The following is a 12,652-nucleotide window of genomic DNA, read 5'->3' on the forward strand; positions in this document are numbered from 1 at the left end:
GAAAATGCCCATTTGAGTCACATGTTCTGGTCTTGCCCTGTTATTCAACAATTCTGGATAGCCTTGGCGTCACACATCTCGTCTATGTGGCAGGTGAGATGGCGGCATACTCCCACTCAATTATTTGGAGACTATACTATACAAGGACAATCTAAACCAGGCTTACGTGCCTTCCTACATAGATCTTTATTGATGGGGAAAAAAACAATCTTACCGCACTGGATGACATCGGACACCCCCATGATAGCCCAATGGCGTTCATTCATGATTTATATGTGCTCATTCGAACGCAGTGGGATTGCAGACTTGGCAGGGACTAAGGGAGACCTCTTTTGTACAGCCTGGGCACCCTTTTGGGACACCTTGACTTCAGTAGCCCGCAGCAGAATCTTAAATTCCTGAAGGTGGGGAGGGGGGAGGATGGGATGGGAGGGGGGGGGGGAGGGGAGAAAATGTTGAAATCTTGGTACTTGTATAAGAAAAGACGGGCCATTCTCGTACTTGTTATTTTTCTTTCTCCACGATTTGTGTCCTGTTATTTAACTTTATGTTAATAAAGATGAGTTATAAAAAAAAAAAAAAAAAGTAAGAAGAGGTGAGATTGAAAGTTGCTTTGGAAAATGTATAAGCCTGAGGGTATTTGAACGTTGGTAATTTTCCAAAATTTCAATCCTGTTTTGCAGGTAAAGATTTTCTTTAATCATGTTGACTTGGATTTGTTGACAATTTTGTATTATCTTAGAATTATTTTCAATATCTTTACCCATGTTTGCTACCTTTTTATCCAATATGGGTATTTTTTCAGACATAGAGTTAAACTGTTGATTTAAAGATTTAAACTTTTGTGAAAAAGAAGCTTCCAGACCCACCAGAGCTTCCCATATAGTGTCTAAAGTTATTATCTCAGGTTTGTTAGGCAAAAAAGACTTACTTGGTAAGTCTAACTCAGGAGTGGAATCCACCAATAGCTGTCTCTCCAATGCCAGATGATTTTCTCCCAAGGCATTCTCTCCCCCTTCACCCGCCATTGCCAACGCGGGGAAAGTCGGCATCTCTGCTCTCTGGGGTTTCCTGAGCTGTCCTCGAGGTTTCCGCCGGTATAGGAGGGGCACTTTGCATTTCGGGACTGAAAGATGTCTCTGCTTCCAGCAGGGGAGTATGGCAGACCTCTCCCCAGACTCACCGGCAACTAAGAAGTTCTCGACAAAAGACCCGGTGTCAGGAAGCGATCCAGCGTCCTCACCAAAGGCAGGTCAGGTACCGCGGGGCTGGCGCGTTCTTTGCCTTGTCTTTTAGGGAAGGGGCATAGGAAACACCACCACAGTGGAGTGGAGAATAAGTCAGGAGCAGCTTCTCAAGTTCCTCACTCGGCCGCCATCTTGCCTCCCCCAAATTTTGATTCTTTCTGATTATCCTGATATACCTTTTTGTTTTACATTTGAAAAGGATAACATTTCCATTGTTGACAGAATCCAAAATCTGGAAGTAATTTTAGGGCCCTGTTTTACTAAGCCGCGTTATAGGCACATTTTAAAAAATATATCTTTATTGAATCAGAGAATCATAAAAATGCTTACAACAAAGTGCATCAAGAGCACTACAATAAAACACATTGCATATCATAGCAGAATACACAAAGGCAAAATTCAAACTGAACAGACTCATCCCAATCTTCCGAGGTGCCAAGACAAACATCAACTCCCCCCTCTGATTCACAATTTTTGATTTTATCCCCCCACCTCCTCTACCCCTCCCCCTCCCCCTCCCCCTCCTTCCACACGGACACTCAAAGAAGTGTATCCACCACAGCAGTCTCTGATACATATAAAGAAACATATCTGCTCCATATATCTCGGTACTGACGGTGCCCCAGTGAGGTCGAAAAGAGAAGTAAGCAGTCAACTTGCCATTTCCCGCATAAAACCATGCCAGGCAGCTATTGAAGGAGGAGCCGTATCAGCCCAGGACTGTAAAATGCATTTTTTGGTAAGGAAGGTTGCCAATAACACAAATTTGCACTGCGCCTCTCCAGGACCCTTCTGTAAGGGAGCCGCACTACCCATCAGCACTACTGAGTAAGATCAATCAAATGTACAACACAAAGTGTCTTCAATGACTCTCAATGCTCCCACCCAAAAACGAAGACAGCACCGGGCACTCCATAAAGGAATGCAGGAAGATGCCAACGCTCGCCTTGCATTTAACACACAACACTCTCCCACAGCCCCATGGCCTTCCCCTCTGCTTGGTGATGTGTACTCTATGTAAAACCCTGAACTGAATATTGTCAGCAAGCACCGCTCCGTGCTGTCCGCTCTCAACCCGCACCTCTCCGTGCTGTCTGTCTTCACCCACACAATTGGGGCTAATCCACCTCCTAAGAGGAACTGCTTCTGCTCACTTGCAAAAAGTAATTATTCACAGTAATAAATTTATCCTGCAGCGTACTTTATTCCACTGCGGTACCAGTGGGAAAAACAGTATGATCACTGTACCACAGCTGTTGGTCTCTGTGCACTTTGCTTCACTTTTCCAACACACCAAACAAATAACAGTTCAGTCTTAGAATTAGCTAAAGACTTGGGAAAACCTGTGGTTCAGTCTATTCCTCCATTCCTCTCTGCTACTGCCTAGGAGTTAGAGGCATTTTCACCACCCTCATTTGCCAGACACCAACACTCTGACAACCTCCCACAAATGTTCAGACTGACCTCCTTCAGGTAATTAATTCCCACAGTTCCATGAAGCCAGACCGCATCTAGGCATTGTCACTTAGCGGCCCCCAAATCTCTGGCTTCTCTCTCTCTGCAGTCTCTTCCTTTTCCACCTCTCTTTGTCCTGAGCAAAAGAACTCCATTTGCTCCTCCTCAACCTCTTTCCTTTCGCTTTCCTCTCCTAGTTCAATCTCCTCCCACTCCATGGAGTCTTCCCCCACCCTCTCTCCCAGGTGCTGCTCCTCCCCCTGATTATCCTCCATCTCCCAATCACCCCCTGACTCTACTACCTGCTGGGAGTTGTGGTACTGTTTCTCTTGTTCCCTCCTCCCTTGCAAGTGTTGCTGGGCTCTGTAGTTCTCTTCCCTTTTCATCAGTCTCCTACTCCCTTTTCCCCTCTGAGGGTTTTTCTCCTTTCCTCGTTTACTGTCCCTATCAGCTCTTCTCTGCCTTCCTTCTACCTCCTCCTTACAATATCTTGCAATGCCGCATTAGGTGTCACCTTGCCAACACTGTCAAATGCAGCCCCCAGCTGAGCCTCTGAAACACAATCCACCACATCCTGGCTCCACTCTCCAGTTAATTTTGCCAAATAATAGCCCTTTTGACTTAGATGGCAGGTTTCGAAAAAACAAGTCCGCACATTGGAAAGTCACGGGCATCCTGCAGCGTCGCTCAAGGGTCCGAACATAGTCCCGCACCTAGAGATACGCTTCTCTTAAACAAGATGGCTACTACACGCTGCCTGCTGTTATAGGCGGCAAAATAAAGATCCCCCACCCAGTCCCTTTTTAGTTTAAGGTGTTCTGCTTTCCCCAAATGGCTGTCTTGTAGAAACGCTATATCTGTGTGCAGTCTCTTAAGCGCCTGCAAAATGTTTGCTCTTTTCACCGGAGAATGGACACCATCTACATTCAGCGATACCACTTTAAGAGCAACCATGGAGCACCGTCAGCATTTGAGGATCGAATGAATACACTACTATCCTCAATATGCCCAGGAGACCTCCCAGCTGAGTCCCCCAGACAAAAGTGAGACAGACATCATGAAACAGAGACTTCCCCATCCAAACACTCTGTGGTAGCAATCCCCCCCATACCCTATAGGAGCTCAACAAACAAAACCACACTGATCTCTCCTAACACCCCGCCCCCTCTTCCTCCCTTCCCCCCCAGAAACTAAACCAATCCCTCCCCCTCCCTTCCAGCCAACCCACCGCAGAGACCAACACATAACCCATGGTGCACAACAAGCGTCCCCCTTCCTCCACACCACTAACCTTCCCATGCCCCCCATCCCCACCCCCTTCTATAAGCAGTAAAAGGAAGATTTTCCAAAAAAGTAGGAATTCAAAGGCAGTAACATACTTAGACAAACTCAAACAACCCCGATAAAATCGACCAACTAGGAAGAAAAGAAACAAAGTCCAGTATGTCCTTCAGGCTCACCCAAGCTCCAGGCCCAGGCTTCTAAACAACATCAGGCTCCTCAACAGTAGTAGAGCGCGTGAAACACAAACCAAACCCCTGATCAGCACAGGTGTGGCACAGTAGAGCAAAGTCACGCACCTCTGCCCATCATTGCAACTGGTTCACAAACAAGCCCAAATCTCCAGGCTCCGTAAAGAAGATAGTTTTGTTGTCATGCACCACACCTTCGCCGGATACAATAGTGCAAACTTTATCCCTTTGTCAAAAAGGTACTTACAATGCTGGCCCATCTGCTTCCTCTGATCAGCAACACGTGCCGAGTAATCATGGAACAGCAGCAGCTTATGTCCATTGTAGTCAATCGATTTCTTTCCTCTATATGTATGTAGCACTCGATCGTTATCTGCGTAATTGAGTATTCTAGCCAGCATAGGTCTTGGACACTGCTCCTTCTCATGCAAAGCCCCAACTCGGTGGATCCTCTCGACTCTCATCATCTTATCTGGAAACTGTATGTTTAAATGTTCCAGCAACCACCTCGATAAAGTTCCAGAGACCCGATTCTTTTACAGACTCTGGTAAACCTATGATTTGGAGATTATTTCACCGTCCTCTGTTCTCTTGATCATCGAGTTGCTGCATTAAAAGTGTGCACTGCTTCTCAAGCGCCAGAATCTTCCTGTCTGCCGAAATACCGCCTGCTAGATTCGTGCGACCTGTCGCTCCAAAGAGTCTCGGGTTTGATCCACCAACGATTGCAGCTTAGACAATTTGTCCTCAAGCACTACCGATATCTGCTGCACTAAAGCTTTAGTGGACTCCGCCAAGAGGTGGAGGACTCACTGGCGTCACCGCCAACTTGTGGCCCAAGTTCTGCACACAGAGCTTTCCTGTCTGTGGGGTCTTTGCAGGCATAACCCCTCTACTCCGCCATTAAAATGGGCTTGAGCTCCGTAACAGGGCGCACTGGGAATTAAATCTCGCTATCAGGAATCTTCTAGACCCGCATATGGAAAATCTCACAGTTAAATTTAAAGAATTTGGGGTGGCTGGAGCGGAGCTTTGCTTAGAGATGTCCGCTCAGCTAAAGAGCATCACGTGACCTCCTACAGGCACGTTAACATTTTTAACGCGTGTTAACTGTTTGCGCCTACAATATCCCTATAGGTGCCTACACAGTTAGCGCATGTGCTAATTGTAGGTGTGTTAAAAACACTAACTTGCCTTAGTAAACAGGGCCCTTAATATGAGATTTCAAATTCTGAAAATAATTAGGGATGCTTATTTTAAGTTAAGAAGGATTAGACAATTAGTTTTCAGTTGATAATCCAGAGCATTTTAACTCCTTGCTTTGATTATTGTAATGGTCTGCTTATTGAGATACAAAGAAATCAGCTAAATTCTCTTCAGGTAGTTCAAAATTCAACTTCTTGTTTTACCTCTATTTCTCCAATTTTGAAGCAACTTTATTGGCTTCCTGTAGAATATACAGGATCAAATTTAAAATTTTGTGTACTGTTTTTAATGTTTTATCGAAACAGGTATCTGCAGTTATCACTACTAGGTTGCATATTGATCAATCACTATGAGCACTAAGATCTGCAAATAAAGTTCTGTTGGAGATTCCATTGTATCATGTAATTAGATCAGAAGAATATCAATCATCTATATTTTATATTTTTGGTCCTTTACCGTGGAATTCATTGCCATTCAGAGAGTTTCAAAATGTGGGATAATTTAAAAAGGAACTTAAAACAGTTCTTTTTGAACAGGCATGTCAAGGAGTGTAGGCTTGAAATGAAATTGCTTTAAAGAAGAACTCAGGACTTTTTATTGATTTTGAAGAGGATAAGTTTAAGTAGTCCTAAAATTTGACTGTTATTGTTTGCTTTGTATCATAAATGCTTTAAATAAATGATTAAATAAATAAGGGCCCTGTTTAATAAGCTGCGCTATAGGCATGCTAGCGTTTCTAGCTCATGCTAAATTTTAGTGCATGCTAAAAACCCTAGTGCACCTTAGTAAATAGGGCCCTAAATGTTGCTGTCCTTTCTGGTTGCGTAACCACGTTGCTCCTATTAACTACTATTCAGAAATGCAAAATCAAAGGTAGGCTTCTAAAGGTTGTCTTTGATTTACTGTGTTTCGTATTGTAGAAGATCAAGCTCCCCAAGAGAATTTCCAGACGTTATCCAAGCTATGAGCTGTACCTCTATGGAGAAGGTGTTTATGCTAAAGAAAATGCTAAGTTGGAATTGACTGGGATTCCTATCCTCTTTCTACCTGGTAATGCTGGAAGTTATAAACAAGGTAAATGTTAAAGCATGTCTCATTCTAATTTTTGCATTCAGAGAATTTGGCCAAAGGTTTTGATATGATTTTATTTTTAAAAATGCGTTTATAATTAAAAACATAATTAGTTCAGAAATGAAAGAAGTTGTGATTAGGGATGTGCATTCATCTGAAACAACTTGAAAAATGTCAGACATTTCTCATGTTGTTTCATGTCATTTTATGCCCCAAATAATAAGACCCTCTCCCCCCTCTGAAATATCAGGGTTTTCCTGTGCTGTAATTAGGGCGCACACTCTCTGGAAAAAGTGCATATTATTTCCAATGTTGTCCCTGAAATGAAAAAGCAGCAGCAACAATAAAAAGGTAACCAAACAAATTCCGGTAAATGACACAGGAAACTAAACTAGAAAAAAGTTTTGGCTGCACATCTATAGTGGTAGCAACAGAGAAATAGTTTTAGATAAAAGTTGGCAGTTAAGATAATGAGTTCTGTTTGTTTTTAACTGCACTATAGGTGTGGTAACTTACCACGCTGGCATGACAGCAGGCACTAGTTCATATGTCAGCTGTATAGCCTGGGACTGGGTTCCTTCATTGTGTAATTGGTGAACTCTTGCTTGGGAACGGGTCTTGTTCCTCTTACATGGAAGAATGTGGTGATTTTAAAAAAGCAAAACACTCCTTTGATCCATCACTTTCTACCAACTATAGAACACTGTTAAGACTCCTTTTATTTCTAACTAGTAAAAAAGGCCCATTTCTGGAAGAAATGAAACGGGCGCTAGCAAGGTTTTTCTCAGAGTGTGTATGTTTGAGAGACTGTGTGTGGCAGTAACTGTGTGAGAGGGAGAGAATGAATATGCGAGTGTGTGTGTGTGTGACAGAGAGAGAGTGAGACTGGGTGCGAGTGTGTCTGTGAGAGAGAGAGTATGTGTGTGTGAGATAGAGAGTGTGTCCAAAAAGTGCCACACAAAGTGTGAAGGTACCACACAGAGTGTGGAGGTGCACTTAATCCCCACGAAACAAGTAGAGGGAAAACAAAGGTGGGTGGGGAAGATAGTCTGTTTCCAAACAATGGAGAAGACGTATGATTATAAGTAAAAAATAATGTTTATTACAACAAGTTGACTCAACACAGCTGTGTTTCGGCACCGTAGCACCTTCTTCAGGAATATAAAACATGAATAGTTCAAATAAAAGGCAATCAATAATAAATATTAAAAACATTTTATAAAAGAAATATAAAAAAAGTAATGGAAATCATCATGCATAACATATCAAAGATGCGAAAACAAGATATTAAAAATTAAAATACACTTAAAAACACATAAAACGGTGTTGCAAGGACATAAGAATGTTATATTGTATATAATGTACATATATCATAAATTTTAAACAAGAATACTGTATAATGGTTCACATGTCTAAAACAGTGCAGATGTTCTTCACATAAAAACAATATGTATATGTATTTGACAATATATGACAGCTAGGAGACAATACTTGCAGGGGTTTAAAGTAATTGATTTTAGGATGTGTAACAATAAAGGATTAAAATTCTCATGTCTAAAAAATACTCATGAATAAGAAAGCAATACAAATATTCCTCACATTAAAACAATGTGTATGTAGATTTAGCTGAATATGACAGCTAAGAGACAATGCTTGCTGGAGTGTAAAATCCACCCCCCTTTGTTTTCCCTCTATAGAGAGTGTGTGCCAGGGGCGCCCCCCTCCCCTCCCTCCCAGTTCCAGGGTCGTCAACCTCCCTCCCTCCCAGTTCTAGGGTCGTCCTCCTTCCGAGTTCCCGGGTTGTCCCTGCCCTCCCTCCCTCCGAGTTCCCGGGTCGTCCCCTCCCTCCCTCCCTACGAGTTCCAGGGTCATCGTCCCCCTCCCTCCGAGTTCCAGGGTCATCGTCCCCCACCCCCCCTCCCTCCCTCCGAGTTCCAGGGTTGTCCGTCCCCCCCTCCCTCCGAGTTCCAGGGTCATCCTTCCCCCTCCCTCCGAGTTCCAGGGTCATCCTTCCCCCTCCCTCCGAGTTCCAGGGTCGTCCGTCCCCCTCCCTCCCTCCGAGTTCCAGGGTCGTCCGTCCCCCTCCCTCCGAGTTCCAGGGTCATCCTTCCCCTCCCTCCCTCCGAGTTCCAAGGTCGTCCACCCCCCTCCCTCCCTCCGAGTTCCAGGGTCGTCCCCCTCCCTCCCTCCCTCTCTCTGAGTTCCAGGGACGTCCCCCTCCCTCCCTCCCTCTCTCCGAGTTCCAGAGTCGTCCCCCTCCCTCCCTTTCTCCGAGTTCCAGGGTTGGCCCCCCCTCCCTCCCTCCGAGTTCCAAGGTCGTCGTCCCCCTCCCCCCCAGTTCCAGGGTCGTCCCCCCCCCCCCCCCCCGTTCGAGGGTCGTCCCTCCCAGTTCCAGGGTCGTCGTCCCTCCCTTCCAGTTACAGGCCCCCTCCCTACGAATTTTAAAAGTCATCTTCGCTTACCTCGTTGGGGTTACGTCGGCCGCCAGCAGCAGTAAAAGGCGTGCAGGCTCAGCCCTTCTCTCTCTCTCAGCTGTGGTCCCGCCCTCATTTCCTGTTTCCGCAAGGGTGGGACCACAGCTGAGAGAGAGACAAGGGCCAAGCATGCATGCGTTTTACCGCTGCTGCCGTCCGTGGGCAGCGTGCCAAAGAAGGGTGCTTCTGCTGCTGCAAACCCTACACCAGCTCAAGGCTGGTGTTAGGTTGTGCCAAGGAATAGGGAAGGCAGCAAACCTCCTCATTTTCAAAGATCAGATGGCATCTGGTCAAAGACAAGAGGAAGAAAGATTTTTAGGTGCATTTTAATTGCTATACCTGGCACCCTTAAGTGACTGATCGACAAGACAACTTTTGATGCGACGGAACTGGTTGCTTTGTTTGGGGCTCTAGTTCAGATTCATTATCCTGTAGTCAGTAGTCCGTAGTCCGTAGGGGATTTGCAGCTGGTTAAACTTTAGGCTGCTTTCTATCCTTCATACACATTTGTGGCAGCATCTGTCCCAGTTTGAAGTTTTCTGTACTTGTAAAACGCTGTCGGTACCTGTTCCTTCTCCTTCCCTCCTCCCCTCTAGCGTTCTGGGCATGTGCTGAAGACCTGTGCTTAACGCACCAGACACCATCTTCTCACTGAGCTCCTTAATGCTCAACGCTTTGAGCGTGCCTATATTTGCATCTCATTAGCATTGAGCATTAAGGAGCTGTTGTTCTGAGCTGATCAACCAGTATTTCTCTGGCACTATTCAGTACAATGCCGGAGTCTTGAGCATCTGCACAAAGGAGCGGCAGTGGAATTTGAATCCCGACTTCCCTAGTTCTTAGCCTGTTGCTACAACTCTGAGGCTACTCCTCCGCTTGAGTGAATGTGCCAGTCTTCCTTTATTGTGGAACTCCAATCCACTTGATCCTTGTACTGAGACAACATTCTGTAAGTTCAAGGCTAGACTTAATTTTGCCCAGGGCTTTGGCGGACTGACTTTTTGGGTTAGCAGCTGCAACCATAATTAGGATTTTTTTTCTTTATTTATTCTTTCTATTATTTTCCCTGTCTCTTATTAACCTGTCATTTCTTGTGAAGGGTGATATAAAAATTTTTGGAATAAACATAGCTTGTTATGGAGCAGCGAATGGACTTGGAGTGTGCATTCCAGTTAGCACACAGTACTATATAGTGCACTGTCACTGATGATAGGTAGCACGGATTCATTGCATTTTCCGAATGCTGAACTACTTTTCTGTGTAGTAACTATGGGAAAATGCCAGGAACCCCTCCAGTTAATGCGCAGGCTTTGCACTTACATCACAGTAATTTAGGTGCTTAGGACATGGTTAAGTGTAAATCTTTACTGCACTTTAGCGAAAGAGTCCCCACAGTTTGTTAAGCTCTTCTGCTGAGCTGCTTACTCCTTTGTGGATCTAAATAAAGATCATCACTGTATCATCTTTTCTTTATCAGAACCCTATGCAAACATGATGCTGAGACATGTGACCTTTGAGTATAGGATTAACTATGGAGAAGGAATATTTCTAAAGAGGAGGTATGGCTACAGTGCAAAGTGTGTTCCTTTCCAGAGCTGTGCTGTCATGGTATAAGTAATAAAATGTTATGGCAAGAACAAGGGAGGCATACCTAGGAACAGGAGAATGGGGAAGCAACGTTGGCAAGTTAATTATATTCAGCATGTTATAAGCGTATATATGAAGGAGAAATCTCTTTCTGCTGTGTAAGTATAGACTCTGTGTCAAGTTAAAACGCAGCTGTACAGCGTTTAATCTTAGAAACACTTGCTTTCTCCTTTAGTCCGCTCCCTGGGGTCTATTGCTCTTAGAAAAGCCGAAAACATTGACCTGAGGTTCAACTTCAACTTCTTCAGTATCAGCTTTAATGAGGAGCTAGTTGCACTGTATGGAGGCAGCTTACGAAAGCAGACCAAATTTGTCTATGAGTGTGTCAAAGCAATCCTCCAGCTATACAAGGTAAGAAGTGATGTGTGCCAGTATACAGCATGCACTTCAATTGTTGTTTCCTCCCTTGTCTCTTCCTGTTCTCTTCAGATTGCACAGTGTTCCCTACAGTGGCCTTTCACCAGTGTAATCAACATTTTATAAGAATTCTTTAACCATTTTCCTTCTCCATAGGCTGTTCACCCCCCTCTCCCAGCCTAATTGGTTGCCCATCCCTAATTCATATATAAATATGAAAGAGACTCTTTTTTTTCTCCCACTGTTACAGTACTAATATATGTCTTTCATATAAAAAGTTTTGTGGGGTTTTTTTTTTGTTCCAGACCAAATGTTAACAGGGTACGCTATGTGTAAAGAGGGTGCACTATGTGAAAGAAGGCACACTCTTTTCCTGATAGTGTATTATGTAGGACATTATATATTGGAGTGGAGGAGAGGCCTAATAGTTAGAGAAGCAAGACTGAATCCCACTGCTCTAACTGGTAAGTCACTTTATCTTCTACTGCCCCAGTTCTAACTTAGGGGCCTTGTGCTAACAGTGGTGGCCGTTTTTGCTGTGTGCCAGGGTCCCTTTTACCGCAGCCGGTGAAAATAACCAAAATTGAAATGGCTGTGCGGTAAGTTCACACTTGCCGTGCAGCCATTTCAGGGGGGAGCACTTAGCGCCACCCATTGAGGTGGCGGTAAGAGCTCCCACGCTAAACCGGCAGTGCACAATGCTGCCTGATTACCACGGGTAACTCCTTGTGGAAATATTTTTTTCAATATTTCCACTGTTGCTGGAAATGGAACTACTTCTGGCTCACATGTTGGGCCAGTGGTAGTTCTGGGGTGCTATGCGTCAATCCTTTCGTAAAAGGGCCTCTAAATTGCAAACCTGCTCTGGGGTATGGATCAGAATTGTAACTCACCCGTACCTTGGGTTTAGAAAGGTGGGTAATTAAATCTAAAATCCAAATTCTAAATTGAGATAGGAAAAGGGATCCACTGATATAGAAATGATGCACTATAAAAATGAGGTTTAGATTCGGATAAATTTGTGGGCTTGACAATTTTACATGTGTTGCCAAAATAATACATTTTCTAGGAAAATTTAGAAGGCCTTCCCTTTGCATGTGTTGCTGTAGCCATAGTGCTCACTTCAGTTTGTTTCTGTCTGCTGTAAATCGAGGTTGTCAACCTCTCTCTGTGGCTGTGAATAAGTTTGTTCTTTGTTCTCCTAGGTGTGCCTTTGGCAAGTACCTGAGCTTTCTAGCTGGCATGCAGCGTTTTGTCTTCCTCAGCATTGTGAGCTCATATTGATCTGAGTTGATATTTTTCCCAGTCATTTCTGTGGTTTATCTGTTTATGTTGCAGTTTTCTCCTGGGCTCTGACATGATCTTTTATTCATAACTGTTTGGACGTTTTTCTTTTATTTTGTATCCCTTTCCATTTTACTGTAGCCCATCAATACAAGAGTCCTCAACCCAGAGGCTGTGGACTAGCACTCCTTCCAGTACCCTATAATCATGGGCCCTAAATCTGACCATCATGTTTCGCTGTTGAAGATTTTGGTTTTCCCTACTAGGCCAGTCCTGGTACTGTTCTCCATACTTGGATAAGAGAATTGAAGTTATTCTCACTCAGCACTTTAGGATTGGGGGACATGTAGTAGCCTCTTAGTTTTTTCAGTGATCTGTCCCTTGGAGTCTCACTTTGGAAATATGTGATCATCTCTGGGAATAGGTGACTAAAGTCACC

The 12,652-nt window shown here is 44.2% G+C and overlaps 1 protein-coding gene across 2 annotated transcripts in view; it reads left to right on the forward strand.

Moving 5' to 3' along the window:
- PGAP1 (post-GPI attachment to proteins 1) overlaps nucleotides 1-12,652 on the forward strand; it is a 195,037-nt gene that overhangs the window by 14,742 nt on the left and 167,643 nt on the right. For both annotated transcript variants that reach the window (XM_030209280.1, XM_030209281.1), the window contains exons 2-3: nucleotides 6,301-6,454; nucleotides 10,748-10,923. In XM_030209280.1, the coding sequence (XP_030065140.1) occupies nucleotides 6,301-6,454; nucleotides 10,748-10,923 (330 nt within the window). The remainder of the gene's footprint in view (nucleotides 1-6,300; nucleotides 6,455-10,747; nucleotides 10,924-12,652) is intronic.

The sequence above is a fragment of the Microcaecilia unicolor genome, chromosome 7 (assembly GCF_901765095.1).
Source record: "Microcaecilia unicolor chromosome 7, aMicUni1.1, whole genome shotgun sequence".
In the NCBI taxonomy this organism is placed as follows: Eukaryota; Metazoa; Chordata; class Amphibia; order Gymnophiona; family Siphonopidae; genus Microcaecilia; species Microcaecilia unicolor.